Genomic DNA, 24298 nt, shown 5'->3' with positions numbered 1-24298 from the left:
CTGAAGCAGCTTCACTTGCACATATCAACACATTAAAGCTACTTTTAGGCCGTTTCCTGCCTCTTCTTGACCTCATATTCAACAGCTGAATATCCAGACCCAGCGTCAGAGCTCTACCTGAGCGCTCACGACTCTGTCTGGCGATCACCTGTCCTGTGCCGACCTCCAGCGGCAGGCCCGACTTCACCTGATCGCCGGGTTGGCGTGACGGAAAAAAATGTGGGACGGAGGTGAGGAGAGAGCGAGGGAAGTGATAGAGGGAGGCAGACGGCGGAGAGAGTGGAGCAAATATCTGCAGCTCACTGACCTTTCTAAGTGGATTACATGCCCCGTCAGTGCTGCGGGGGTAAACGAGGGGCGGAGGGTAGAGAGAGGGGCATCAAGCATGGACAGAGAGAGAGAGAGAGAGAGAGAGAGAGAGAGAGGTTTGCTCAGTTAATTTCAGCTCTGTTTGGTTTATTATTTTACAAATTAGCAGTAAATGCACCTCACAATCATCCAAACATGCAACAAACCACCAGTTTGGGCATTAATAATACCTTTATTAGGACTTTAGAGTATTTCTACTGTCGATATATATAAAGATTAATGATGTGATAATATAGATTATACCATAATTTAGCCTGTCAGTGTTTCTGCATCATCATATATCTAATAAAAAGGTGTTAATGCTCAATATTAGAAACATTTAAAGGCAGGAAACCAGTGTGTGGTTCCCAAGCTGAGGTCAGGACCCCCAGAAAGGGGTCACGGGATGTATGTGAGGGGTCATGAGATGATTCACAGGATAGTAAAGCAGGAAAAATATAGAATATAACGCACGTAATAGCACTTTAGCACACAAGTTGAGAGGAAAATGATAATGTATCATCACAATATGGTACAAAAACAGGTTTATGGACCTTTTATGTTAAAGAATAATCATGTTAGAGTCGTAAGAACGTCGCTGCAACCAGCTGCCGTGTTCAGTTTGAGAGAATTGTTTTATTATTCATCATTTATCATTTATTTAGTGTTAATTCCTGAAATATTTAATAAAAATCAGCCAAATATGACGTCTGTAAGATGTTTCTCTTCCGTCTTATCGATGGACGCTGCTTTCTTTGACCTCAACTCGAGCTCAGAGTGAACATAAGTGCATATTCATGGTTAATTCGAGGACACGAGCGTCGTTAGCTCCCCTGAAGGAGCTCCGGGGGTTTCACTGAGCATCTTAACAAATGTTTTAGAGCTTTATTAGAGCAAGTGATCTCTGTCACGCTTTCTTTTTTCTTTTTTTGGATGAACACATGCAGAGGAGGAGGGGTGGATGGATAGAAGAGGGAGAGATGAGATGAGATGAGTGAAGGGACGACGGGAAAACAGATGGATGAAGAGAAAGAGAGGGCGAGCTGCAGGCCTGGGCGTGGGAGAGCAGACTGCATTGAGCTGAAGCAGACCAGAGACTAATCTGGAGATTCAGGGCTTGTAAAAACACCTCCACACACACACACACACACACACACACACACACACACACACACACACACACACACACACACACACACACACACTTGACTACCCAGATGTATTCAGGCATGTGTGTGTGGGCTGCTAACTCGCCTTTTTTTTTGGTGTTTGATGCCAACGTGCGACATTCTGTGTTTCTTTTTAATCCAAAGCTTTCGACTTTTGACACGTTACGCAGTCGAGTTCAGTGGGAATCAAACCTGCAACCCTGACTGTGACTAGTGCCTTGCTCTGAGCCTCTGAGCCTTTTTGCAGGAGGTCGCGTACAGACGCTGCCGCAGCTCGCAGGCGTCTGTCAGAACGCACATCTGTGTGGCGAGAGAGGATCTGTGGTTAACACCTGGTTTATAGCTGTGGACTCACACACACACACACACACACACACACACCCTTCACTGTTGATTATGTTCTCGATTAATCAATAAGTCGTTTGGCCAACAATGTGTCAGAAAACGGTGATGCCGTTGGTTCGAAAGTGTCTCAAAACTGATCTTTAGATGAAGCGTTTGAGTGTTTTGATCGCTTAAATGTCAGAAGATTGTGAACGTGACGTCCTCAGATGTCTCGTTTTGTCCACAACTCAGAAAATATTCAGTTTACGTTCACTGAGGAGGAAAGAAACCAGAAAATATTCACGTCTAAGAAGCTGCAATCAGAACTTTGACTTTAAACACATCACAGTAAGACGTGTTTGATGCTAAAATGATAAGAAATAGTTACAGATTTGTCTAAAAGTGGATTAAAGCTGCAAATGATTATTTTTCATTGTTGATTAAGAGGTCAAGTCAATTATTAAATATATAAAAAGTCAGAAAATAATGTCAAAAGTCCCCAAATGTGACCAACAGCAGGAAACTCAAGTATATTTAAAGTACGATGATGTAAAAACAGAGGAAAAAGCATCAAATCTTCACATTTGAGAAGCTCAGACCAGAAAATATTTGGCATTTCTCATCAATAGTCAACGGTCTGATATCTGAAAGGTTTCTGTGTTTTGCTGTGTCGGTACTTTTCCTCCCTCGTCACTGCTGCTTTACTCCGTCCCTGTGAGGTAACTCTGTTTTGGGAGTCAGTCTGTGTTTTCACAAAACAAATGACTTCCCTCCAATGATCTCACTGTGGGAATCACTGGGCTGAGACTGAGACATGTGCCTCAAAGTCACAGTTTGTGACTCGCTCAGCCCTTCTCACCTCTCTCTGTTGTGTCTGACCGAGTTTTAACAATTAATTAGAGGAGTAATCCACAAATATCTGCGAGAATTTGCTGCTTTTTCTGTGTTTTGTTGGCCTGTCGGTGTCATCAACCCGCCCAGTTTTCCTGCAAACCTCTTCTTCACGTTGCAACTTTACTTTTCTTTAGTTTCAGTTTTCTATTTCATGATGTGACATCACTATGATTGTGCTCTGGGTATGTTTAGGCACAGAAACCGCTTGGTGAGGGTGAGGAGAAGATCACGTTTTAGCTTTAAAACACCTGTTGTGGTCGCCATAAAAACACGGCTGGAGATGATCCGACTTCCGTCAAATACCTGTTTTTTGTCGCTACAGTCGCGGCTGGAAATCGTCCCGAGGTCTCAATGATGTCAAACTTAACTCTGGTTAGGTTTAGGCACAAAACCCACTCGGTAAGGGTGAGGAAACATCATGTTTTTGGCTTTTAAATACCTGCTTTGGTCTCCAGAAACACAAACGCTGAAGATATTTTCCGACTTCCTGCCAAAAATAGCTGTTTTTTGATGCCACGGACAGGAAACACAGTCCTGAACTGCGGTCGCTGGCTTGGCAGCCGTCTCCAACTCCTCACATGTTTATGACCTAAATGTTTGTCTTGAACATTGTCTCAGCATTTGTAAGCAACACAAGCAAGACTTCTGGAGAGTTTCCAGTCGTATTTATGGCGACAAAGACCTCAGGACCAAGTGGTTTTTGTGCTTGAATAACCCGACCGTGAACACATCGTCGTGACGCGTGTCTTGTGAATTATAAGAGGGACTTTTCTATATTTTGTTGACCAAACACTGACTCATCATAAGAAGTCAGATTGAGTCACAGCTCTTCTGTCTGCGCCGTCCAATAAAGCGGTAACACACCGTCAACACAAACACGGACCCACAAAGAGGTTTGTGCAGACACAGAAGAATGCTGACTTGTCTGTCCTCTCTCTCTCTCTCTCTCTATCGCTCTCTGCCTCTCCATCTTTCTCACAACCTGGCTGCCTGGCATGCGTGCAATCGATGCCCGTCTGGCATCCGCTGTGTCAACAAGCATGGGAAAAGTTAATCAACAGCTTGGCACTCCCCCGTTCGCCTCCCTCCCTGCCTCCCTCCCTGCCTCCCATCTCGGCTTTTTCCTTTAACCACAACTTTCTCACCCTCTGAAGAGTTCAGCTCCTGCTGAGAAAAAGCGAAGACAGATATCTTACTTTAGATAGAAGTGTTTTATTTTGGCGTGTTATCCGACCTCGTCACCTCATCATCAAACAAAACCTGCGGGGGGAATCCACAGAGCTTCTTCTCTGTGGGAAGAAGTGCAGTGGTGCAGCAGCGTGATCATGGAGCGCCCTCTAGTGGCGATGTTGCCGTTTAGTATGTCCCAAAATGTTCCCGTGCTGACTGAAAGAAATGCAAAATGCAGGAGAAAACATGCACACGAAGATGAAAACGACTTCTACCTTTTGATTTTTGTGAAAATATATAAATATTTAAGGTCTTTTTGTCTGTAAGTCTTTGTTTTTGTTGTCAGCTTCGGCTACGAGACTCTCTGAGCTGCAACCAAAGGACTGTTGTTTCATCGTCCATCAATCTGTTGATATTTTCTTTTACTTGTTTGGTCTATAAAATGTCCGAAAACGTTGATCAGTGTCTTTGTTTTGTCCACAACCCAAAGATTATTCAGTTTACTGTCACAGAGGAGGAAACAAACCAGAAAATATCCACATTTAAGGAGCAGGAATCAGAGATTTTTGACTTTTTCTGACACAAACCGATCACTCGATTGTCAAAATTGTCGTCTTCATCTCTCTCTCTTTTTTTTTCTTGTCGTCCGACAGTCATGCCACGGATGTTCGGGACCCAAATGTGACTGTCCGAACACGAAAGGAACCAAGGTTGGTAAAAAAACCACACGTACAATCGATTGCTTTTACTTTAATCCCTATTGAATAAATGGTTTATATCACATCATGATGTTGTTTTACACCTTTTATATTTTAACATCAATGTTTTACTGTATTTTCATTTATTATCTGTTGATGCTGCAGCCCGACTGATGTATTGTTTAATATCGGTGATATTAGGAGCCTGATGGATACTTTTTAGGTTCAGATATTTGATAAATCAGCAGATATACACAGGTTTTTGGAAAAGTATCCCTAAAATGTGATTATCAAACGCTTCGGTACGCCGTGGTCGCTGCTGGATCAGAGGACGCCGATATAAGTGAGTACGTTTAGGGAGATGTGCAGAAGAAACATTTTGTGTCCGTGTCTTTGTGTACAGGGTGAGCGGGGTTTTCCAGGTCTCACCGGACCTCCAGGGGTCCCAGGATTCCCCGGACCTGAAGGGCCCATCGGACCCAGAGGAGAGAAGGTGGGTTGGAATCGAGTTTAACTATTTAATAACAGGGCGTCTAGTTCGGACGAGGGTCGGTCCCTGTAGGTGTGTTCAGGTAGAAAAGGTGATAATACGATTGTGTAATCAGGGTTTTGTTTCAGTGATCTGATCCGGTTTATGTCTGTTCTTCCTCTCAGGGTAGCGATGGACCGGGTGGACCGGGTGGTCCAAAAGGAATAAGAGTAAGTACATCACTTTCATTTCTTTCATTTCCTCACAAACAGCAGCGTCAGACTTCATGTTAGAAACTGAAAAAAACCCTCTCTAATCAGGTTTTAATTTGTTCCTTCTCCTCACGTCAGACGGGTTTAGTTCAACAAGTTTGATTGAGTTTGCTTCATTTTGCTTGTTGATTCATGGAGGTGAATTGTCTGAGAGATTTGAGGTTGTCGTACCTCCTCCTGACCAGCAGGTGTCCACATTTCATCTCAAACAGAGTCATGAAGAAGTCTTCTGTGGTTGCGCCTCTGATTTTTTACTCTTCTCCTCCTGACAGGGCCCGTCTGGATTGCCAGGATTTCCAGGAACGCCAGGACTTCCAGTGAGTTTCCTGTCATGAAAAAAATCCAACTACTTCGCCCCAAAAAACCCAGGTTGCATGTGTGATGTAACTTCCTGTTTTACTTCCTGTTTCCCAGGGTCTGCCCGGGCAGGACGGACCTCCGGGACCGAGAGGAGTGCCAGGATGCAACGGCACAAAGGTAACTGTCGTATCTGATTTAGATATATTTGATTAATTTTGAACAGATTTAAGCTCATAAATGACTAAATTCTTCTTCCTCCTTTTCTTCTTCTCCTCTCCAGGGTGAGCGGGGCCTCCCAGGAGGAGGAGGAATCGCTGGACAGCAGGGACGGACGGTGAGTTTGAAGAGGAAGTTTGTTCATTATCAGACTGTTCGACACATTAATTTATTAATGTTCCCCATTAACAACTTCTTCTTCTTCTTCTTCTTCTTCTTCTTCTTCTTCTTCTCTTTTTCCTCCTTTCTAGGGTCCACCTGGTCTTCCAGGACCAAAGGTGAGTGCATCATCATTATCATCTCATCTTTTTTTGATCAATATTAGATTTAAATTGAATCAGATTCAATGAAAGAGAGCAAACAGTGCAGATTTTAAAGGGAAATATGTGGCAGTATGTCGACTTCAGCATCACGTAACATAAGAAAGATAATAATAATAATATAAATATGAAGGATTTGTTAAGATAAAAGTGAAAAAAGCTGTTTTTTCTCTGTTTATTGGTTATTTTTCTTCATCTGCAATGTTATTTAAAAAAGCAAGCACGCAGCCACATGTTAGATTTACTGTGTAATTCACTCAATGCTTTAATTTGCATTGTATTACATCATCATTATGCTGGACTGATGTGAAGTCATTGTAAAAGTGAGTACGCCTCAGACAAAAATACTCCTTTTGTTTAGTTGGCTGTTCTTTAAGTTAATTAAGTTTTTATAAAGTCGATTTTATTAGAAATGTATCTGACTTTATGCCTTTGCTGCTGTTTTTTGGCCACAAGATGGTGCTGTTGTCCGATATGTTGGGACAAAACAAACCTCAAGGAAATAGCAAATAGATTATTAATAGTTTAACATCGTCTTGTTGCCTCTGACATCTGTTTTGTCCTCCGCAGGGCGACCCGGGCGATGTGATCTCCACCAACCGCTTTGGAGAGAAAGGAGCAGTGGGGCTGCCCGGGTTACCAGGAGTTCCCGTGAGTTTAACTTCTTTAAAACCCAAACACACTCGGTCGACACCACTTTTAATCTTGTATTTTTAAATTCTGGCATCCGTCCTGAAGTTGATGCGCCAGAAATCTCTAATAAAACAAACAAAATCAGCTTTCAAACTTTCAAAGCTTCTCTTAAACGTCTAAACGTTTTATGTTTTTAAGACTTTTTCTGTGTGTTCGCGTCACAGGGCACATCCGGACCCCCCGGTTTACAGGGGCCACTCGGCCCTCCAGGACCCAGAGGCTACGAGGTAAAGAAGCCGCTACAAAACATCATTTCGCTGACGCAAATGTTGTATTTCATGTTTATTTTTATTTCAGCTGAATGAAAAATAGAAGAGTTAAACCTTGTGGTAATTGTTTTCCGGTGTTGTTTTTCAGGGTCGTCCAGGTCCTCCCGGTCCTCCTGGACCAAAGGTGAGTTCAAACATTGACGAGTCCGAAGAGAGTCAGATTTTTAATTGATCCGACAAGATGATGATGCTTTTGAGAGCTCTTACGTTGGTCGTTTAATATTTCTCTGCTTTCTCCTACAGGGAAACATGGGACTGAACTTCCAAGGACCCAAAGGAGAGAAGGTATTTACTGCTGACCAGTGAAAAGGTTTGCTGTCGTCACCCTTTGCTCGATTTATTTTAAACCCTTAATCTCACCCGGTGCGTGTCTGTGTGTGAAAACAGGGCGATCCCGGCCTGCCAGGACCTCCCGGTCCTCCCGGACAAGTGGGAGAACAGAAGAGACCACCTGAGACAGAGATCCAGAGAGGAGACAAGGTAACACCACCAACAGAGACCTGAGAGTGACACGATATCTCATCTAATGCACCGAGCTTTGTATTCGAGACGTTTTACAGTAAAGCTGCAGCAGCACAGCTAGTTTAGATCTAATCTGACAGGTGACAACAACAAGAAAGCAAAGTTAAGAAGCTGTAAGGCGACAAAATTAACATCAAACTAAACTCATTTATCTAAAAAATGTGAACTGAAACAAAGAAAAAAGTAAAAAGACAACCAGTGTTTACTTCAGGGTACGTTACTGTAGGTATAATCCATTTTATATGAACAGATGTAATAAAATGTGAGGACATTTATCTAAACATTTAAAATGCTGGATGCTGCGATCTTCACTTCAACCACTAGATGGCAGCAGATCATCTCTGCAATAGTGTTGGACACTTCTTCAGACATGTATTTACTTTTTTACATTTTTATCCTGGTGAGTACCGGATGATAATGGCTATCATTAGAAAGGTTAAAAAGCTTTTAGTTTCTAATCGATTCCTTCTCCCTGGATGGACATTTTCAATCAGTCGAATTGTTCGATCGAAGCTTCGAACTCTTATGTTTTCTCTTCTGTGTGTTTTCTCTGCAGGGCGACCCAGGACCTCCCGGACCAAGAGGCGATTCAGGCTATCCAGGACCTCCAGTAAGTATCTGATCCCACCTGTAAAACATCAGAGCCTGCAGTCAAAGTGCTCCACATGGTGGAAAGTTCAATTGTGAGCTTCTGTACTTCCACATTGTTGACATGAGTCCGGCTTGTCTTTATAGGGTCCCTCAGGTGGACAGAGAGGAGAGAAGGGAGAACCAGGAGAAGCAGGCAAACGCGTAAGTAGATCTATACTCAGGGTGAAGACATCATGTATGTCTAACCCTAAACTTTAGTCCCACAGCTTCATTCTTCATTTCTGAAGGCCTCAGTATGCTTCAAAGTGCTTAATGAATCATCTAAGAGCCGCTGGAACCCCCCATCCAAGTGCAACCAAGTGCAACTCCATGAATTATTTCAAAAACAGACAGTCCGAAACTCGGCGTCATTATCCTGATTGTTACAATTAACAGAAGACAATGAATTCTTGGGAAAAGCAGGAGGGACGCAGCCACAAGGAAGCTGTGATGGTGGACATATTCGTACGTAATGTTGTCCTAGTCAATTTGAACCATACTGACGCTTCTGACAAAAATGAGGAAGGCCAAATTGTCCTTACTTTCTAAATATATCTTTACTTGTAAGGTCTAAACTTTGATTCGGGGGAACCCTCATCCAACAACGGACTTGAGGGAGCGTTTGCGTCCATTGTTTTTAGTAACTTTACAAATAAATCTGTCAATCATGCCCACTTTATGCAGCTATTATCCCAATTTGTTCAATTCATTGCATATTATTCACAAAGACATACAAAATCCTGATCAACATTTTCTCTTATCTACAGGGCAAACCAGGCAAAGACGGAGACCCTGGTTCTCCAGGATTCCCTGTGAGTTCTGCAAACAACAAACTAAAATTATACAAGTCCTTTTAGTAAATCTCTCACTCATACGTCTAACTTCCTTTTTTTTTTACTTGTTCACTATCAGGGAGTCAAAGGAGAATCAGGCTCTCCAGGTCCTCCAGGCAGGGATGGAGAGAGAGTAAGTTTTCTTTAACTTTTTAAATAAATAGATAAATAATGAACATGTCGTAACTGTGCAGTCATGGGTTGTTTTGCTAACCTGTCCTTCTCTTTGTAGGGATTCAAAGGTGATCGTGGATATCCAGGCCCACCAGGAGTGGTGTGTATTCTACCTTCTTCTCATTTATTGCTTTTCGTCCTGGAGCTATCAGCAGGATCTCAGTCTTCATCAGCAGATCATTTGCTAAATTGTCCAGGAGTTGTTTTTTTAAAAACAACTCGATTATCTTCTAAATTTCATAATTTCGTGTTCATGCAGAGGAATCTGTAATAAGGATTTTCTGAATGTATCGTCCATGTACTTTTGAAAAAACCCAGTTTAAGTGCACTTTATTCTTCTGACCACTGTGTGGGGACATTTCTCTCCGTCTAGCTTATCTCGTCTTTTACATTATTTCTTAAGACAAAAAATACTTTTAGACCGCAACTATCATCTCATTTGGTGTCTCACAATGAACTAAATGTATATAATTCAGCCAAAAAGGGGGAAATTATATAAAGAAAAAAATGTGTTCAGTGCAGTACATTCTTCTGACCACTGGGTGGTGACACTTCCCTCTCTCTCACCTTGATTTCATTTTGTTCACCTATACCGTATATCAAAGTGGTTAAAACTGAATATAAACAATCTGAAAAAAATAAAAAAAATCTTTCAGGAATCTGAGTGTGATGCATTTCTTTTGAATTTATTTGTTATTGTCCCACCAGGTAATTGGTGGACAGACAGGAAGTCGAGTCGGTCCTAAAGGTGAGTCCGGGTACCCCGGAACACCTGGATCCAAAGGAGACAGAGGACCACAAGGTAAATAAGCGCACTCACACAGACACAAAACATTTGCTATAAAAAACTTGGTTATTAAAAATAAATGGAGATAAGCTAACAAGCTAAAATTAAGTGCTAGTGTTAGCTTTTTAATGTTAGCTTGTTAGCTTATGAGTGATTATGTGGCACTCCCCTTAGAGGCTTAATTGAGTCTAACCCCTTAGGTTAACCCTAACCCTAACCCTGTAATATTTCTATTTCCGGGTAGACCCAGTCAGCTAAATGGACTGCTAGCTACATAGCTAACTGAGCTAACTTGCTAACAGCAGTTACAGTAAGCAGCAGTTGGTGGTTACTTATTTGGAGTATGAATTTAACAGGTGGCAAATACGAACATATTACACCTTTAAACTCTACCGTCCTGTCTTCTCCAGGTTTAACAGGCCCTCCAGGAACACCAGGACTTCCAGCTGTTGGTGGCGGTGGTCAGCCCGGACAACCAGGCTTCCCGGGAGAGAGAGGTCTGAAGGGTGAATCTGGTGCTCCAGGGATATCTCTGCCCGGTCCCCCAGGACGTGCAGGGGCTCCTGGTCTTCCGGGTTCACCAGGTCTCCCTGGACCTCCAGGCTTTTCCACAGCGGGACAAAACTGCATCCCTGGAGAACCCGGGCGTCCCGGTTTGCAGGGAGACAGAGGTTACCCAGGAGAGACGGGCCAGAAAGGTGAGAGATGATGGTGTTCATCCAGAAATCCAGGTTGCACGGGTCAGCGTTTAGACACTGACCTCAGTGATCTGTTGCTGTTTCAGGTGATAAGGGAGACACTTGTGTGAACTGCTTTGGTGGTACCAGCGCTCTTCCAGGACCCCAGGGACCTCCAGGACCGCCCGGATTCCCAGGTGACACCACTTAACTTTCTACTCAGTTTCAGAGTCCCACCAGACAAAGTCAATTCAGATACTTTCTGTAATGATGGACGGTCAGGAAACCCTCCATGTGGACAAAATGAAACGTGAGCTCATGCTAGCTAATGTTATGCTAATGTTAACTCAGATCATTTGGATGCCAGACCTTCAGATTTGCTTATGAGGAGATCATTATTTGTCTTTAATGATCTCTTGCGTTAGCAGGTGTAGTTAGTTCCCTCAGAGCCTCAAGCAGTTTTTAGCTCCTGTTGCATTTTTACTCACTGTGGACTCATTTTCCACTGCGGTGTATCCTGCAATAAGTCCTGCACTGCTATACTGATTGTCGTTCACTTTGGACAGTGTAAATCTATATTACACAGGAGATTATTGCATCATTATTACCGCATGTGTCTCCTCGATCAGGAACTCCTGGTGGCCAGGGTATCAAAGGAGACAGAGGATTTCCAGGAACGCCTGGTGGCGTTGGACCTGCTGTGAGTACTTCTTAATTTTCCTCAAACAGCTCAATTCATCTTAGAATTTATATTCATAACTTTGAAAAATTATAATCTGGGAATTTCAGCTTTAATTTGAATGAATAAATATATTACTCTTGATGTCCACTGGGACCATGCTGTAAGAAAGAATTTGACTGAACTCTTGTGCCGAAAATGAAAAAATATCTAACGCTATCAACAACCTCTTTTTTTTACTTAATCTAGGGTACTCCTGGTCCTCAAGGTGCTCCGGGATACACCGGAGAGAAGGGAGATCCAGGTGATGCCATCTCAGTGAGTGGCGTACGGGGAGAGAAGGGCGACACCGGCTTCCCTGGATCGCCTGGTCTGCCCGGTCTGGATGGACGACCCGGTCGTGACGGAGTGCCTGGTAATCCTGGACCCAAAGGAGCTCCTGTAGGTGGCTTTCACTTAATCCCTCCGTCATGTAGATTGATCCATGATCCATTCCATGACCAATGTCTGTTCAACAGGGCTCTTTGCAAGTGAAAGGAGAACGAGGGCTCCCCGGTGATCCAGGTTCCCCAGGTAATCCGGGAGACAGGGGTCCTCCAGGACCACCTGGCTTTGGACCTCAGGGGCCTTCAGGAGAGAAGGGTGTCCAGGGTGTATCAGGAAGACCTGGAGGTCCCGGAGCACCCGGTAAGAAGACAACTTCAGGATGACGGACTGCAGACACTTGAGCTTTTCCCACAAATTCCTGCCATCCTTGTTTTCACCTCTTTGAAATTTCTGTATCATGGCAGGAGGGCTAATCGTGCACAAATATAATGAATTTTGCTCACAAAATCGGGGAAACTAAAAAATAAAGGCTTGATTCTCAATTACTGGCCTCATACTTTTATGCTTCTTCGAGGTCCAATTAATCTACTGTCACACAAAGTACCAGTGCACTTTTATCTGCTCACTGAACCCATCCAACCATCTCTCTCCATGCAGGTGCAAAAGGTGAACCAGGCCTGTCAGTTGCCGAGAAAGGCTCACCAGGACCCAGAGGACAGGATGGAGAGCCAGGACTGCCCGGCTCACCAGGTACAGAGTAATTATTTAAGTTTTATTTTTTATGCAGTGACACATGTTTCTGATGTCTGATCAGCTTTTTTATTTAACTGTTGTCAGGTAACTCAGGTCAGCCTGGACAGCCTGGTTTCCCCGGTTTACCAGGAGCCAAGGGTGATCCTGGACTTCCAGGCATTGGACTCCCAGGATCCCCAGGAGCTAAAGGTAAAGACACTCCAATCAAAACTCTCCCCCTTATCCCTTTCCTCAAGTTTTCTTCCTCCATCTCACCCTGTTTTTTTCCCCCTTTCCTCAGGATTCCCAGGTATCCCCGGACAGCCAGGATCTCCTGGAGGACCAGGCAGACCAGGAGTTGATGGACTTCCCGGCCAGCCTGGAATATCTGGACCAAAGGTAAGTAGATAGAAAGATGTTGTCTTGAACAGCTACTTTACTAAATGACCAGATTTAACCGTTCTGCCACCCCTCTGTGTGACAGGGCGAGCCTGGCTTTGGTCTTCCTGGCCCTCCAGGTTTACCAGGAGTACCTGGATCTAAAGGATTCCCTGGAACAAAGGGAGATCCTGGTTTCCCTGGCGGCCCTGGTTCACCTGGACGATCTGGATTTGACGGCGGTCCAGGATCTAAAGGTAGTCTTCAATTACGGATTTGATGTTTTTCAATTTACTTAATGTAAAAAAAGGTACGTAAAATTACTTTCTCGTCTGTTTCTGTGTAGGCGATCCGGGCACACCTGGTGCACCTGGAGCTCGTGGCCCACCTGGATCCCCCTCCCTTGGCTCACTGGGACAACCTGGCACACCTGGACCTCCTGGCCCAATGGGACCACCAGGTGACATAAATAAATAGTGCTGTAAAAAGTACCCAGAAGGAAGATTTGAGGAAATGAGAAGATATCGTGTTTAAATGTGACTTTGGTAAAAGTCAAAGTCCCCCTGAAGAATAGTACTTGAGTTAAACTCCTAAAGTATCTGATATTAAATGTACTTAAGTATCACAAGTACGAGTAAAAATGAAGTATGGGCCCGGCCAATTATTTGTTCTGAACAAATAACAATAACAATCTGAACAATAAAGTGTAATGGAGTAAAAAGTACAATACTTGCCTTGAAAATGTAGTGGAGTCGAAGTGTAAAGTAGCACAAAATAGATCTCAAATGAAGTACAAATACCTCAAAATTGTACTTAAGTAGAATACTTACTTTTTTGTGACACTGATTTTCATTTTGTTACATATTGTGCATGTTTGTACGAGTTTATCATTTTGAAATGTTTGTCAGTTTGATGTTGGTCACCCAGGACTGTGCATGACCACCCACCTGTCCATGTTTTGGGCTTGTAAAAGGTGTCTGGATGTCATTTTGGTTCACTGGTTTAAATCGTATATATCACACACTTTCCATGTGAGCACCTGAGCACCTGTCGACGGGTTTGTGTGCTTGATTGAGAAACACAGTCACCCTTTTGGTTGGTGATCAAGGTGTGTGTACAGATTGAGTTCGACTGTGTGTCTATCCGGGGGCCTCTTGTCTCTGCCACTTTTTGTTTTTGAAGACACCACCAGCTCTCTCACTCTGTCTTGGCTGCGTCACCATCTTCTCACACGTTCTTGGAACAGCTTCTGTGTCGCAGAGCAACGTCACTCAAGGCACTTTCTTCATTAGCACACCAACCTTAAATTCAAGTACTTGCGTCTTCTCTCGCCGCTTTAACCGCACGCCACTTTTCCTTCGAATGTTCGCAAAAACCACAAACTAACCCACGTTCAACAAAATCATCGAATACTCTGAATCAGAGTGTTTGTAATAAAACGGCGTCATCTAGATGTTTTAATGCATTTAATGCATTATAATCTGTTCTCCTCATCTCATCTTTGGCTTATTCCAACGCTCTTCGCCCCCTGCGCTTTGAAACACGCCCCTCCCTTACCTGCGATGCTCTGACGCCAAGGCGAGAAAGGTATTGTAACCCAATACTGGTGCTGGTTGACGGCCGTTTAATAGTGACACATATCACACATGACAGTGTATGATTGTGTTATACATTCAGACACACACACATTTAAATACATATATCTGTATCAGCCTATATTTTGCCTGATATGCGGCAATATGCAAAACATTTTCCAGAGATTAAAATGCAGAAAAAGATGTTCGGGGTAAATTTATGATGATTCAATTCTCCGTCAAGTTTCATTATCTGAACAATGCAACCTTGATATCATCATCACAGGATTCCCTGGATCAAACGGAGAGAAGGGAGACCCCGGTCCTCCAGGTCTAGACATCCCAGGTCTGCCTGGAGACCGAGGAACTCCTGGTTTCCCAGGTTCCCCAGGACCTGCCGGAACCCCAGGACCTCCCGGAGGACCAGGACGTGACGGCCTGCCTGGACTGCCAGGTAAAATATGACACTAACTAAATCTGTGAATCCACTTTAGCAGTAACTTGAATATGTTGCCTGTTATTTAGCTGGCTACCTGTCCCAGTGGTTTAGTGGATTGCTAACTGGCTAGCTAGCTGGATAACAAGAATGCTAGTTGGAGCTGAGTAGCTGGCTGGTAATATAATAACCAACTAGCTATAGCTGTGTGGGTGACGGACTATGTAGTTGAATATTTTGAAGTTTTTTTGTTTATTTTTTGCTCTAACTTCGAATGTCTGACTGTCTGCAGGTACCAAAGGTGACATGGGTCCCATGGGATCTCCAGGACCTTCTGGAGGCCCAGGAGGCCCAGGAGGGCCCGGTGCTCCTGGCTTTAAAGGTATTCACATAAACTCACACACACAGTATGTCCCCAAGTTTTGAAAGGTTTTGAATTTTTAACGTTTGTTAACACTGGTTTAGAGTATCCAAGCCGTTAGAAAGCAAATAAAAGCATACTGTATCCCAAAGGAATAATTCATGATATTTTCACGTAAGTAAATATCAGTGTTGTTACTTCTGTTGTTGATATAACAAAAAGGGGACTCAACAGCAGTTTTTGAAAGCTTTTGCTGACAAAAAGTGAACGAAGAGACCACGACAATGAGCAGTGACACCAAATACATCACAAAAATGACAGAGTAAAGAAAAAAAGGAGTTAAATATCTCTGATTCTCGCGTTCTCCTCTACAGGTGAACCTGGATTCCCCGGTAGAGACGGCACACCCGGCGGTCCCGGTGGTAAAGGAGAGAGAGGTGACCCAGGTGTGATGGGACCCCCGGGAGCCACCCTGACATCAGCAGTCACAAAGGGAGACAGAGGAGATCCTGGACTACCAGGTACAGCTGAGAACACCTTCACTGCCTCTCCACGAGCGATTTACATTTTGTCTTTAGCCTTAAGAGCTTATTGTACCTCTCACCATTTTATTAAATACACATTGTATTTCTGTGTGTCGTGTCCAGGTGCATCAGGTCTTCCAGGTCAGAAAGGCATCCCTGGTCTCTCTGGTGACCCCGGACTGCCGGGATCAGATGGACGCCCTGGAATCCCCGGACCACCAGGTATGGGTCTACCTCCTTACACACACACACACACATATAAAAACCCTCTTACTTGTGCAAGTAGAGTTTCTAATATACTGTTTCAATTGTGCTACAGGTCCTAAGGGAGATTCTGGCATCCCAGGAGGTCCAGGTAGTCCTGGAGGTCCAGGACAAAAAGGCACAATGGGAGAAATGGGAATACCAGGTGGGTTTGAACATCTCATAGCTCTCTGTCAAGTCTTTGTTATCCAGTTGGTAAATCACTGAAAGCTTTCCACAAATTTCTTCTTAAAATGGGATTAAATATTGAAAAAGCTCTGAAATTCAATTTTTTTTGAAAATATTTTAACTCCACCCAGATACCGGTTTTATTTTACATCCTGTAGCCATACTTATAACGTAAATTTGTTATAAATGCTGATGTTGCATTTTGATGATGTCACAGGACCATCAGGGCAGAAGGGTCTACCAGGTACGCCAGGAAGGTCTGGATCCCCAGGACAGCCAGGAGGACCTGGTTTCCCTGGAGCCAAAGGTGAACCAGGCTCTGCTGGAGTCGGACCACCCGGAGTCTCCGGAGTCAAGGTACACGACGCGACGAGTGAAATGTCGTTTTGTTCAGAAAAAGTGCAATTTTAGGTTGACGCTTTGTTTTATTCGTGTCTCTCATAGGGTGAACCTGGCCAGCCAGGGTTCCCAGGAAGTCCAGGACTGAAAGGAACTCCAGGATCCTCCGGTCTCCCAGGTTTACCAGGAGGGCCAGGTGCCAAAGGTGACCCCGGCCTTCCAGGATTCCAAGGTAAGTCTGACGTTTGACAACAGCAGGTTCAGGAATGACGTACATGAAGCACATATTCGATGCTGTCTACTTATACTAACTATAAAGCAAGGAACATTTAATGAAATAAGTAAACTGAAGTTAAAGTAAAACAGAAAAAGTAGTATTGACAATTAACTGACGTGTCGACCATCTCCTGTCAGGTTCTCCCGGTATCCCCGGTCCCAAGGGTCTCGACGGTGGGCCTGGTGGCCCAGGTCTCACTGGAGCTCCCGGCAGACCAGGAGAGCCTGGCCGACCAGGAGGACCAGGGTTGCCAGGAGACAAGGGTCAGGCCGGTCGGGACGGGATCCCAGGACCAGCTGGAGTGAAAGGAGAGCCTGGTGAGTCACTGCCCGACATGTCTGACAGAAATGATCCTTACCTATCCATGTAGTATACTCAGTATGCATTTGATTTCCTTCGCTTCCAGGTCTTCCTGGTTATGGTGGTCCTGGTCCATCTGGTCTTCCAGGGTTGCCAGGTGAGTAACCACCCATTATATGTAACAACCATTTGTTGTGATTATTGTCTCCGTGCCGATACGACAAACTCTACTTCATTTCTCAATAGGTGCGAAAGGAGACCCAGGTCCTTCAGGAGGACCTGGCACTCCTGGTTTCCCCGGCACTAAAGGAGAGGCTGGTTTCCCCGGTTCTCCTGGTCCTGCTGGCAACACCGGCCCTCCTGGATCTCCAGGACTTGCTCTGCAGGGCCCTAAAGGACTCCAAGGACCTCCTGGACCACCCGGAAGAGCAGGTAAAGTACTTTGATTTACTATTCGCCATCACATGTTCTGCTAGAAATTGCTGCCTGGTTTTCTTATTGATGGCTTCTTTTACCCAACTACAGTAAGAGGTGGGTGGTGTTTATTATGTAGGATTTCCAATTAATTTTAGGTCAGGGCCTAAATTAGGTTAACAGCATTATCCAAATGATCTTAATGCACTAAACCCTGTTAATCTGGATCAGTAAACAGGATAAAGAAGCACACTGCCAGCTCCTGGCTCCACTTGCTGTAAAAGTACAAAAGCCAGAGAGTTAAAGATAGCAATATAGGTCTGGCCCAGTGACAGGCCATAGAGAGCGCTTACACTCGGGCCAAATACAACAAACAATTGTGGTCCACAGGTGATCCAGATCTGGTAAACACACAGGCCATAACACAGCCATAGCTCAGCCAACTATGGCCTAGCTCATCCTAATTCCTCCCTATGTTGGACACGGGACTCAATTTTGTTAATTTAGAGAAAACTCAGGATTACCGCTGGATATTGTGAAAACCAGACAGCAAATGGCAGAACCTGCACTTTAAATGTGAATGCTTTCATCTCAATGTCAACTGATTTGCATGGGACATTGCTGCACCACCAACGGCCTAAGAGCCACGTCACTGTTTGAGCACCACCTGTCCAGTCATTGTCAACAACACTTATGATAAAAGTTTGCCATGCACACTCCTCCACCCCCCCTGATCCTTCTTCACCAGGAAACGCCGGGGTGCTCCTCACACACCAATCACTGTTTGTCACTGGGGGTTTGACCACGCCCCCCAAAAAAGAGCATGTGTTTATACCACTTTGTTTTCATCATCCAGTTTTTTTCTTTCATCCACCAATCCATCTGTCCTCATGTCTCCTCACCCCCTTGCCCTCTTCTCATGATCCCATAATGGGGGGGGAGCTGTAATCTATCCATCTCTCCACAGCCATGAGGTTTATGTGTTCATGTCCTCCTCTGGACATCGTAACAACAAAATATGTGTGTCAAATGTTTGTGGTCGTGTTCAGTAATGTTGAGGAAATGTCGGTGTGAAACAGCTGAGCCTGGGGCAAACAAAAAATCTTTCAACTGCATCTTAAAAATGGAGTTCAAGATACATTTTTTGAAATTGTATTTAATGGGATTCAGTTACATTTTTGTTAGTTACAGTCCCCTGAAAACCCTGCTTTCAAATCTTCAATCTATTATTCATTAAGAGTTTAACAAATGGTCAAATGGTCGTGCTTAATTGTAGTGATATTCGAATGTATATATTATATTATAATGAATGAAATATTCAAATGGACCAATAGAAAACCCAACTTTACCCTTATTTCTAATTTAAAACATATTTACATATATTTAAAACATAGAAAATTAAACTTAAAACAATAAACTTAGAGTCAAGTTGAGAGTGTTGGGGTTTGCCTGTGGCTCAGCTGCTCCGAGTGTGTTTTGTCCCACCAATCAGTCATCTGCATGGGCACTGTTTGTCCCAACACACACTTAAACATACACATGAGAACAAGTGTGACACAATGCTGGGAATAGTGGATAATGCAAACACTTCACCCTTTAGTTTATCTGACAAATTCAAAATCAACAAATTTGGAAAGGCATGTTAATCATTGGTCGGGTAACATGCAGTAAATGTTGGTAATTTTCCATGTCCACACGTTAAACTGCAAAAAACACTAATGTAAATACATCATAACATAAAAATGGTATCATGCATAGCACTAGATTTGATTGTTTTGAAGTTTTTACGCTAAGATCAGTTGATTTCTGTTATGAAACAGTTAAAATATATAAAACTCAGTGTATCCTTTTTAAAAGTAAACGCCAGCACTGACGACACAACCCAGCACTGTGTCAGGCTAGTAAAAACAAACACTTGTCAAGGTGACAAAATGAAGCTATTTTACCCCCTGTTCCCTGTGGCCCCGCCTCTTCGTGTGATGACACGTGCATCCGGCTGCCGCAGGTCCCTCAGGTCAGATCAACGGCGTCCAGACTTCTTCTGCACGTTCCTTACAGCACCAACAAACTGAGTTTAACACCACTTTTCTGATCTAGCAGGACCAAATTTCACCTGGGAAATCACTGCATTTTCTCATTCCTGACTCTTACTTCTTTCTAATCACTGTCTTCTTTCACTTTTCATGCACACTGATGGTAGTATAATGCACCTTCAACAAGTAAGCACCCTCTCTAAAAAAAAAATGTTTCATATTAAATCAAATTAACTTAAACCTCACAGTAGTTTTCTGGCACAATTAGCATGTTATCTGGATCACATATAGGTACTGTCAAATACAAATCTAACAGTTTGTGCACAAAAACACGTAATATAACTAACTCACCTGAAGCATCAAATCATTGTTTTTAGTTTGTGAACATACTGTAATTCCAGATCTGTTGGATTTTTACTGAAATTTTGTATTTGTACAAATATTTTGAACACTACAGCTCCCCCGGCTAGTAATAGTAGTAGTAGTAGTACTAGTAGTAGTACATACGGTAGCAGTAGTAGCAGTCATAGAACCAGTAGTAGTACATACAGCTGTGGCTCAGGAGGTAGAGTGTGTCGTCTAGTAATCCGAAAGGTCGCTGGTTAGATAGTAGTAGCAGTAGATTACGTTAGTAGTAGTAGCACTAATAGTAGCAATAGTTCCTCCAGTAATTGGATGGGTACAACTAGTAGTAGGAGCAGTAGCACTAATAGTAGTGGTAGTACTAGTAGTAGCAGCAGGAGGTAGAGTGGGTTCGTCCAGTAATCGGAAGATCACTGGTTTGATTCCCGGCTAGTAGTAGAAGCAGTAGAAGTATATTATGACAACTATGGAAGTAATAGTAATCACAAGGTGGCAAACAAATAGCAATTCCAGTGGAGCTTTGGTTAACACCTCGACAAAAAATCCTCTGGTTGGTCTGACTGTGTTTCTGTACTGATGCTTGCTTCTGTCTAAACCTCCTCTTCTTTTTGCCCTGTGCCGTCAACCCTACTCCGCTTTTCCTGGGAATTCTGGGAACCCTAGGTCTTCCAGGTTAGACTCCAGTGGTTTGATGGTTGTGATACGTGCTGTGGTACATGTATCTCATGCTCATTTACCCTGTCTTTACTCCACAGGACAGACTGGACACACCGATAAGAGAACACATTTACATGTTTAGTCTTATTGTGTCACTTTTGTACAAGGTCATCTTTACACAAAAAGTTTTATTCTGACGTTATCTCACCATTTTCAGGAAACAAAATTGTGTTTTTCTTTTCTTGTGTTTCTCCTTTGTGATTTCTGACTAAAGTTTCTCTGAGATAAATGATCTGTAGGAAACAAATCATCTAATTGGTGGATTTAAAGATACAACAGAAATTAAAAGTAACATTTGTAAATGAAGGGGTCAATATGGCTATTAATATTACCTAATATTCCTGAGAAATACACCAATAAATTAAAATTAAATTTAACATTTTCTTAGCCAGTTTTGTAAAATTTGGGAATGAAACTCTTTTTTACATCGTATACAGTAGCACAGTTGATCTGTAAAAGACTGGACGGATAATATCATACGCAGATGATGTGCTGCTGTATTTGTTTATTTCATGATTCTGTTCTGGTCTGGTTCAGTTCAGTTTCCATTTATACGGTTAAAAATATGAAGCAGGAATACACTTGCTCAACAAGGCAAGAAAGTCAACTACTACATGGCGTGTTCTTAAACAGCTTCCTGATTTTTCCTTGATAAACGGAAACCAAACTGATCCTAAAGAGTATATAATGAGAAAAGACTTCTTGTGCGACCATCTTGTGTTATTTTTCCATCATTCTGTACCTGATTTTTTACTTTTGTTGTCTGCTAATGAAGGTCCACCTGGCCCAGAGGGTCTCCGTGGGCCCGCAGGAAGCGGTGGTGTGAAGGGAGAGAAGGGTATTCCCGGTGCTCCTGGCCAACCAGGCTTCCCCGGACAGAAGGGAGATTTTGGTACTCCTGGATTCCCTGTAAGATCATTTTGTTAAATTAGCTAAATTTGGTCTCTTGAACTTGAAGGAAGTTAAAGAATCTCTAAGAGATAAAATGTGATCCTGAGCCTGAGATGTCTCTTTCTTACCAGGGTTCACCCGGTCTTCCTGGGGGTACTGGTGTGAAGGGAGATATCGGTCTGCCTGGTGTTCCTGGATTCCCTGGTCAGTCCACGATACTGTAACAGTATTTCCTCATTGTTCCCTCTATCCAGAAATGTATTTTTATGTTATACTTCCATGTTAAGCAAAGCTAAATTAATTGTTTCATTTGTGTTTTTGCCAGGACCAAAGGGAGATCCAGGACTTGCTGGTGGTGCTGGTCTTCGCGGTGATCCTGGAGATATCGGACCCACAGGTGCGTGAACACATTTACCTTTTTGTTGAATTCAATGCAAACTTGAGATTTTCCTTTAGACTAATTCAAACGGATTATTTTTTACCTCTAGGACCTCCTGGTGACCCTGGTGTACCTCCGGCACCCATTGTGGTGAAGGGAGAGCGAGGACCACCTGGTCCTCAAGGCCAGCCTGGTGGTCGAGGAGGTCCTGGTTCTCCTGGACGTGATGGAGCTCCAGGTGGGTAATTGTGGACTCTTGACATGATGAAGGTCACAAGACAGTTGCATAAGAATTTGTGGGCAAGCTTGTCTTTTTCTCCTCTGCTCACTTTTTTAATGGGTATTGTGAATATCAAAGAATAATTAAGACCATCATCACTGTGACGTATTAGCGCTGTTAGCTGTAAGCGCCGTTAGCCAAACACACTGCAGGACTCTGCTGCCCACTGGCTGCTAATGCTAACTGGCAAAGATTTGTTGTTCACAATGTAGCATTATCAGGGAAAAAAATAGTGTGCATCCCGCATCGATAATGAGTTCATCTAACAAAACTTTGGTCATCTAACAAAGAGGACTCTTGTTTTTCACTGCTCTCAGGTCAGGCTGGTGACCCTGGAGATGCTGGTTTGGAGGGTCCTCCTGGCTTCAGCGGTCCACCTGGCAGGAAGGGAGACAGCGGACCGGCCGGTCAACCTGGTGAGTGGAACAGTCAAACCCACAGACTGAATCATACCGTGTTTTTGAATTTTTCCTCAAATATAGGCCTTATTACCTGCTTCTGTTTCTATTTGTTTCTAGATTTAAAGAAGTTAACTTTATCTGAAAGGTTTTATTCGAACAGCAATCTTAAAGAGAAATATTAAAGTGCATCATAAATCATTCATGTAGATTTTAATAGATACTAACACTTCATTGAATTATTTGACATTTGTAATGAAATAAATGTGATACTTTCAGTTGGATGTTCAGTTCAAAGTCTAGAATAGTGGCAAGATAATCAGCTATCAGCATTTTCCTGCTTGAAATTATCGTTTTTATTTTAAAATTCACTATCAGTCACGAACCATTACATCACACCTGGCTCAGCCTAGCATAAACAACAAGCCAAACATAAAACAAACATAAGCAATGTGGTGTTGTGGTTTAAAATTCCCTCTTTTGCTTAAAGTTGGCTGAAGAATTAGTAAAACTAGAAACATAATAGCCTCCCATTTCTAAAATGTCCCTTTCCCCTGATCGTAGGTCAAGCTGGCTACCCTGGTCCCCCTGGTTCAGATGGTCCACAAGGTCAACCTGGTCCTCCAGGATCAGTGTCTGCGGCTCACGGCTTCCTCATCACCCGCCACAGCCAGGGTCAGGATGTTCCCTTCTGTCCTGATGGCACTAACCTCATCTATGACGGTTACTCCCTGCTGTATGTGCAGGGTAACGAGAGAGCACACGGACAGGATCTTGGTATGTAAACAGGGTGCTGCTTCAAATCTAAAAGGTTTTTGCTAAAATCCCGTTGTATCAAAGTCACTTCATATATTTGATCGTCTTCTTCCTCCGTCCTCTGCTCCAGGCTCTGCCGGCAGCTGTCTGCGCAGGTTCAGCACCATGCCCTTCATGTTCTGCAACATCAACAACGTCTGCAACTTCGCCTCCCGCAACGACTACTCCTACTGGCTGTCCACGCCTGAGCCCATGCCCATGTCCATGGCCCCCATCACTGGAGAGGGCATCAAGCCTTACATCAGCAGGTAGGGATGGAGAGAAGGAAGAAGAAGAAACAGGTTGGATGAGGTCGGATGCAAGTTGTTTAATTATATTTCTGTGTGTGTGTCTAGGTGTTCAGTATGTGAAGCTCCAGCCATGGTGATAGCAGTCCACAGTCAGACAATCCAGATTCCCTCTTGCCCTGCGAATTGGAACCCTCTGTGGATTGGATATTCCTTCATGATGGTAAGACGAAACACCTCTACCCGCCAATATTTGTCCTCAGCACCCTCTCTAACTTACCCTTCAGCACACGGCACGTTTCATCTATGCACTGCAGTACATAACCAGTGTTCCCTGTCATCCACAGCACACTAGCGCAGGAGCAGAGGGCTCCGGTCAGGCCCTGGCCTCCCCCGGCTCCTGCCTGGAGGAGTTTCGCAGCGCTCCCTTCATAGAGTGCCACGGCAGAGGGACGTGCAACTACTACGGCAACTCCTACAGCTTCTGGCTGGCAACTGTAGAAACCACAGAGATGTTCAGGTATGGATACACAACTCAGCAGGATGGTTTAGTTATTAGAGCCCAAACTCATTTCTCATTATGTTGTGAGGATAATCAGGAAAAGAGAGGTTTTTTAGTCAAATAAAAGCTGGGTCTCGAATAATGGCCAGGGAAA

The 24298-nt window shown here is 43.6% G+C and overlaps 1 protein-coding gene across 1 annotated transcript in view; it reads left to right on the top strand.

The window, feature by feature from the left end:
• col4a5 (collagen, type IV, alpha 5 (Alport syndrome)) overlaps positions 1–24298 on the top strand; it is a 37352-nt gene that overhangs the window by 10857 nt on the left and 2197 nt on the right. The window contains exons 2-48 of the mRNA XM_073475571.1: positions 4559–4615; positions 5007–5096; positions 5258–5302; positions 5617–5661; positions 5759–5821; positions 5925–5978; positions 6112–6138; positions 6751–6831; positions 7038–7100; positions 7231–7266; positions 7386–7427; positions 7530–7622; positions 8221–8274; positions 8400–8456; positions 9062–9106; positions 9207–9260; positions 9360–9401; positions 10010–10103; positions 10499–10786; positions 10873–10962; positions 11395–11465; positions 11694–11885; positions 11963–12131; positions 12429–12521; positions 12609–12713; positions 12805–12902; positions 12988–13138; positions 13228–13341; positions 14742–14909; positions 15184–15273; positions 15627–15773; positions 15900–15998; positions 16096–16185; positions 16426–16565; positions 16653–16779; positions 16962–17141; positions 17231–17281; positions 17371–17556; positions 21427–21560; positions 21674–21746; positions 21868–21939; positions 22031–22159; positions 22519–22617; positions 23164–23376; positions 23486–23663; positions 23751–23865; positions 23990–24162. Of these exons, the coding sequence (XP_073331672.1) occupies positions 4559–4615; positions 5007–5096; positions 5258–5302; positions 5617–5661; positions 5759–5821; positions 5925–5978; positions 6112–6138; positions 6751–6831; positions 7038–7100; positions 7231–7266; positions 7386–7427; positions 7530–7622; positions 8221–8274; positions 8400–8456; positions 9062–9106; positions 9207–9260; positions 9360–9401; positions 10010–10103; positions 10499–10786; positions 10873–10962; positions 11395–11465; positions 11694–11885; positions 11963–12131; positions 12429–12521; positions 12609–12713; positions 12805–12902; positions 12988–13138; positions 13228–13341; positions 14742–14909; positions 15184–15273; positions 15627–15773; positions 15900–15998; positions 16096–16185; positions 16426–16565; positions 16653–16779; positions 16962–17141; positions 17231–17281; positions 17371–17556; positions 21427–21560; positions 21674–21746; positions 21868–21939; positions 22031–22159; positions 22519–22617; positions 23164–23376; positions 23486–23663; positions 23751–23865; positions 23990–24162 (4877 nt within the window). The remainder of the gene's footprint in view (positions 1–4558; positions 4616–5006; positions 5097–5257; positions 5303–5616; positions 5662–5758; positions 5822–5924; positions 5979–6111; positions 6139–6750; positions 6832–7037; positions 7101–7230; positions 7267–7385; positions 7428–7529; positions 7623–8220; positions 8275–8399; positions 8457–9061; positions 9107–9206; positions 9261–9359; positions 9402–10009; positions 10104–10498; positions 10787–10872; positions 10963–11394; positions 11466–11693; positions 11886–11962; positions 12132–12428; positions 12522–12608; positions 12714–12804; positions 12903–12987; positions 13139–13227; positions 13342–14741; positions 14910–15183; positions 15274–15626; positions 15774–15899; positions 15999–16095; positions 16186–16425; positions 16566–16652; positions 16780–16961; positions 17142–17230; positions 17282–17370; positions 17557–21426; positions 21561–21673; positions 21747–21867; positions 21940–22030; positions 22160–22518; positions 22618–23163; positions 23377–23485; positions 23664–23750; positions 23866–23989; positions 24163–24298) is intronic.

Source organism: Pagrus major, chromosome 10, assembly GCF_040436345.1.
Source record: "Pagrus major chromosome 10, Pma_NU_1.0".
NCBI lineage: Eukaryota > Metazoa > Chordata > Actinopteri > Spariformes > Sparidae > Pagrus > Pagrus major.
The sequence above is the reverse complement of the archived record's forward strand: the minus strand, read 5'-3'. Positions and strand labels throughout refer to the sequence as shown.